General features: G+C 38.5%; 1 protein-coding gene across 10 annotated transcripts in view; it reads right to left on the bottom strand.

The window, feature by feature from the left end:
* Window positions 1-6,012, bottom strand: part of EVI5 (ecotropic viral integration site 5) — a 235,525-nt gene that overhangs the window by 35,396 nt on the left and 194,117 nt on the right. For 8 of the 10 annotated variants that reach the window (XM_008264880.5, XM_070078034.2, XM_070078035.2 and 5 more), the window contains one exon: window positions 5,497-5,592. In XM_008264880.5, the coding sequence (XP_008263102.1) occupies window positions 5,497-5,592 (96 nt within the window). Of the gene's footprint in view, window positions 1-131; window positions 421-5,496; window positions 5,593-6,012 lie in introns of those variants that run through there. The other 2 variants (XM_089300350.1, XM_089300349.1) reach the window with 2 other exon arrangements.

Below are 6,012 nucleotides of genomic sequence, written 5' to 3'. Positions count from 1 at the left end.
ATGGGATGCTGGTACCGCAGGCAAAGACAGTCCATCAACCACAGTGTGGGCCCCAACTGCTATGAAATTTTAAGTCATAAAACACATTAAAATTGTTTTACTGACACCATAAAATTCAACAAAGCTGTTTACTGGGAAAAGTAATTTTTAGTATGTTATTTTGTTTGTTTGTTTTTAAGATTTACTTCTTATTTATTTGAAAGGCAGAGTTAGAGATAGGAGACGGTGAGATAGAGGAGGAGAGACAGAGAGAGGTCTTACATCCTCTGATTCACTCCCGAAATGGCTGCAACAGCTAGAGCTGGTCCAGTCCCAAGCAAAGAGGCAGGAGCTTCTTCTGGGTCTCCCACGTGGATACAGGAGCCCAAGCACCCAGGCCATCCTCTGTTGCTTTCCCAGGAGCATCAGCAGGGAGCTAGACTGGAAGTGGAGCAGCCAGGTTTTGAACCAAGGCCCATGTGGGATGCCAGTGTCCCAGGTGGAGGCCTAATCTACTGCACCACAACAGCGGCCCCACTAAATGTTATTCTTAGTCTGAAGTAAGTTTATTTATTTCCATAACATCCACCAGAACAGCTATTACATCACCATCAAAAAGGAGTGAAAACGCATCTATACTCTAAAAAATGTTCAAACCATTTGTTTAGTATGCATTTTCCCATAAATAATACTGTAAATGGTAGCAAGGTTCTAATGGACCCAGAGAAATCTACTTAACTGGTAATGTAGCTGAGCCATTCAATTATAGCTCCAAATATGTCTACATTCAAATAAGTCCTAAGTGCATTTCTTTTGGCTTCTAAACCAGAATGCCTTTCTACCTCTTTTTCTCTCCCTTTTCTGGCATTTATAAAATATTGTTTATCTTTAGTGATTAGCAGTTGTAAGAAGACAGTTGAAATGCAGCTGGCTTATTAATTCCTGTAACCAACAATTTTCTTTCATGTCTGACTTAAATGCTCTAGATGCTCAATTTACTTGACTTTCATTTTTTTAAAACTCAGCCCAGATTTTGTTACTATCTTATTCCTGTATATTTCAAACAGGCTATATAGCAATTAGTGGCTGAGCTTGTAGCTTATAGTAGCTAGACTGGAGTCATACAGCCTGAACTAAAAAAAACCAACTTATATTACTGACTAGTGTATGATCATGAGGAGGCACTGAATCCTTGGGAACTTCCATTTTATCACATGTAAAATATGAACAATAACAATATTACTTACTTCATAGGACTGCTGTAAAGATTAAATAATGGAAATATAAACACTTAGTACAGTGTCTGGCTCAGAGCAACTACTAAATAAATGGTAACTAGCAGCTACTTCACTTTTCATAATGTACTGCAATTTGTTTATTTGTATGCCCATCTCCACTGTTGACTGTGTTTCAACCTTCTTTTATCTTCATTTCTAAACCTAGTTCCTAGTATTTAGTAGGTGCTCTGATGATGGGGGGAGAAGGGAGGAGTAGTGGAAGGTAGGATAAGGAAAGCACTTGAATTGGAGTTACAGGTTTGCTCTTAAGAGAACAGGAGGCAGGGAGTAGGGGAGGATTTCATCATGCTCTTATCCTAGGTCTGGGGAAGCCAGGGTTTCCACAATGGATTCTGTGAAGTTCTTGGCAAGGCGTAAGAGGCTCCAAATTTAAAAGTTTCCATGGGAAATAGGTAAAATTAGGAGCAAAACTGGTCATGTAGTTAGAGCAGGAATGGCAGGAGCTGGGAGTCAGAGAAGACACCAGGAGGGATCACAGCAGCATTAGCAGGAACTGCAGATAAATCCCCATTTGTAATATCAACAAGGAGTTCTTGTGGTTAGTCAGTGGCAGAACACACCTACTGGAGGTATGCAAAACTCATGTGTCAGGGCAGAACAAAAGCGTGAAAACTGTCATTAATTGCTATTCTTAAGATTTCGGATATTGATGACATGTTTTCTGATGTCTGTGTAAGCAACACAGAAAAGAACAGAGCAAATTGGATTCTCAAGTGGTTTAATTCCTTCCTACTTGTATGCCTGCCTGGCAAGACTCTTAATCATTGTGAATCTCAGTTCCAAATTCATGGAACTGAGAACACTACCACCTTCATATGGACTGTTAGGAGGGGTGGTAACCAATACGGATGGAGTGTCTGACACAATGCTGGGCCCATGGTAGGTACTGGTACTTGATAAATGGTAAATATTGCTATTATCTTACAGACCTGCAATGTATTCAGCCATTCATAAAACATAACCTGCTTAATCTTATTATTTCATACAGTTGTCTATGCTAAGGGATCATAGTTATTATAATCTATACGACATTTTTCCAACTTCAGGAAGACAAATCTGCAACTTTTCTCTCAACATTTCCTTCAACACTGAGAAACATAAAAATCAGTTAACAAAGTCACTATTAACAGTCACATGCTCAAACACAACACTAATATTTCAAAGTTAATTTTCATGTAAAACCCAATGGGTCTGGCAAATTCTACCATATGAGTAAATGTCAACTTAAAGAGATTGGACTGGCTGGCGCCGTGGCTCAATAGGCTAATCCTCCGCCTTGCGGCGCTAGCACACCGGGTTCTAGTCCTGGTCGGGGCGCCGGATTCTGTCCCAGTTGCCCCTCTTCCAGGTCAGCTCTCTGCTATGGCCTGGGAGTGCAGTGGAGGATGGCCCAGGTGCTTGGGCCCTGCACCCACATGGGAGACCAGGAGAAACACCTGGCTCCTGCCATCGGATCAGCGCAGTGCGCCACTGGAGGGTGAACCAACGGCAAAAAGGAAGACCTTTCTCTCTCTCTCACTGCCTACTCTGCCTATCAAAAAAAAAAAAAAAAAAAGAGAGAGAGAGAGAGAGATTGGACTGACTTTAGTTATCTTTTTTCCCTTTTCTCATTATGAAGTGCTATACAAAAGAATGAAAATACTGGAATAAAAAGCTGTCTCTATTTAATACCTTATTGGTCTGACAAATGTTACTTTTCTAGTAAGTCTACTAGAACCGATATCTTGGTTTAAACTTTCACTTATTTTTACTGATTCTCTCCTATTGATAAAACTCTGAAATTGGTGAATGAATTAAACTCTGCTCAGAATGCAACATGAAAAGTAATCTCCAACCAAATACTCATACATGCTTAAATTATGTGGCAAATTTAATCCCTTCTAGCTCTGCGGATTCACCATAACTTGGTTCTATTCAGTCTACCCTTACCTTGCTACAAACATTAACCCTTCCATTAATCTGGCCTCCTCTCAACTCCCAACCCACACTCACTCTCACCTCCGGTGCCTTACACAGGACCATCAGCTGCACTGTACTCCTCCTCTGCTCTCCCCCACAGCTTCTGACCTGCACCTGCTTAAGCCCAGGACCTTGACTGCTTTGAACTGTATGATCAACACCTCATTATACACTGCTCTGGCCTTTAATTCACACAATATATCTAAAATTCTTCTCTGTTGATTAGTTTTCTTTTCATTCCTTCACAAGCCCTCTACCCACACAAACATTAAAAGTAAACTTCATGTGAATTATTTTCTATCAGTTCTGATTAGGAAAATATTACTTTTAGACAAGGGAAATTTGATGGTTAATTTTATGGTGCCCATTTGACTGGATTCAGAATACCCAGAGAACTGGAAAAGCATTATTTTGAGTGTCTATGAGGGTGTTTCCTTTGGAGTGTGGCATGTGAGTCTGAGTGGGCGTGGTGGCAAGAGCTGGCCTTGATGTGTGCGGTAGCATCACCTGGTGGGAGTGTGGACAGAATGAACACGGAAAGTACACTGGTCCCTCACTGAGAGCTGGACACACTTGGCTCTCTAGACTTTGTCTTGGGTGTCAACTACTGGCTTTGGGGTTCCAGGACTTAGACCAGTGGCCCAGGCTTCTGGTTTTGAACTGAGAGTGACATTCTTGATTTTCCTGGTTCTGATGCCTTCAGACGTAGACTGAACCGTGCCCTGGCATCCCAGATCTCTACCCTGCAGGTAATCTGTTTGGGAAATCTCTCAGTTGCCATAACTGCATGAACCAACTATCCTAATAAGTCTACTTTCAAATACCTAATATGCATCCTACCAAAATTCTGTTTCTCTAGACAAACCAGATAATCTAGCACATAACAGACAAAATTAACATTTATTGACTACTTTTTAGACTAGCTTTAAAAACAGTCATTCCATATATAAATTCCTTAATTCAGTAATATCAAAGCTTCCTTACCACTATACTTCTACATTTTAGATGGGACTAAAATGCTTTATTTTAGCCAAAATTTCCTCTGAGAACACCCTCTGAACTCAAGGAGTAATTCCCAGAGTTCTCAAAAGAATAAGGATTTCTAGAACATGCCTATTTGTAACTTGTTCCTTCATACAGGGCTACAGATAAAAATAGATTATTAAAAAATGTGCACAAACAGGTAAACATAATATGTATAAGATCTTGAATCCCTCAAACGTTATCATGGCTAAAAAATTTATTTACATGAATGAGCCCCAACATTTCAGAACAAGTGAACTAAGTCTAAGATTTATCATTTTTGTTTCTATTTTGTTTCTTCTTCATTCAGAATCTACTCTGACTGCCTCCCTCTAGGAGGTATTACCCAAGCCACTGAGACTTTAACTGAAGGCTGTAATACCAGGAAAGGGTAATGTCTAAACTTTTTCCTTTGAGGTTTGAATTTATTTAGTGGCCAAACCAAGTTTCCTCTCTTCTCTCTCTCTCTCTCTTTTTTTTTTTTTTTCTTAAACAAACAAGGCTTATAGTATCCTTTCAAATCTCATTACTGTGAATAAACATTATTTTACAAATAATTCAAAATAATAAACATGCCTTTCCATTCATGTTAGCCAGATGCTTATCATAACAAAATAATAAAAGACACAGCTACTGATCTAGAGCAACATCAACAAAAACTATCTTTCTAAGTAAAACACATTAGTTTCAATACTTTCAGTATAGTTCCTAGTAAAACTCTTAAAATTTCAAGACTTGAACAGTACAGACCCAGAACCAGTTTTGAAAAGTGTTCAAATTCTAAGAAATCTGTTAACTGATATTAGGCAAGTATCCTTTTTTTGCAATCTCAGTAATAGCACCATGAGGGGGAAAAGAATTCACGAGTAACAAGACTTCCCTCCTATTCACAATAGCAAATACCACAAGTAAAAGGAAAATTTTAGTTTACTTGAAGTAACTTTGACACCTAGGCAAACCATCAACACTTTTTAAAAACATACACACAAAAAAACTGCCATAAAATATTCATCAATTTTTTAGAGCATGATTAAGGTCTTAAGAAAAAAAGTCTTCAATATTAGAATAGAAAAATCCTTATTAAAAAGATAATCTTCTAAAATATTATTAATTATAATCAAGGACTCACAGAAAATGTTTAGCATGAAAAAGTCAGCCTTATAACCAGTAGTCAAGGGTTGTTACGATACAAGGGACGGAAGGAAGAAATATGTGAAGATCAAAATTTATCACTTACCTCATGATTCAGCTCTGCTATCTGATCTTTCAGTTCCCTAATATACTGGTTAGAATCAGACTTGTTTAGCTGTCCTTGAAGCTTTCCTTCTTCTTTCTGTTTTGTGACAACAAAGCAAAAACAAGAGATAATTTTCACAGCAGGTACTAAAATATTTCAAGAAACAGGGCAGCATAAGTGCATATCCTTCAATTAGCCGAATGCTGATCAAATCCATTCTTAAACTGTCTTTGAAAAGTAACTCAAACTGAATGGCTCCAAATGACGCTTAATGAAAGTTGTTAATAATTTACAAAACGCACCTTTTGAGAGAGTCTTAGAAAACTAATGGATCTTCTAGTGAAAAATATTACCCTAGATTCTAAAGCCACTTATCTAGTTATCTTGAAGGTAGATGACTATCCATGAAACCCATGGCTTAGTCAAGATGGCAGGAAGCCTCCTACAACTACACTGGGCATCTGTTTTTGCCTGGGGAACAGAAAGGAAAGGGCAAAAAGAAAAAAGTTCTTCAGG

Source organism: Oryctolagus cuniculus, chromosome 7 (assembly GCF_051225735.1).
Source record: "Oryctolagus cuniculus isolate XC-2025 breed Fujian yellow rabbit chromosome 7, ASM5122573v1, whole genome shotgun sequence".
Lineage (NCBI taxonomy): Eukaryota > Metazoa > Chordata > Mammalia > Lagomorpha > Leporidae > Oryctolagus > Oryctolagus cuniculus.
Note: the sequence above shows the minus strand (reverse complement) of the source record. Positions and strands in the feature narration are given on the sequence as shown.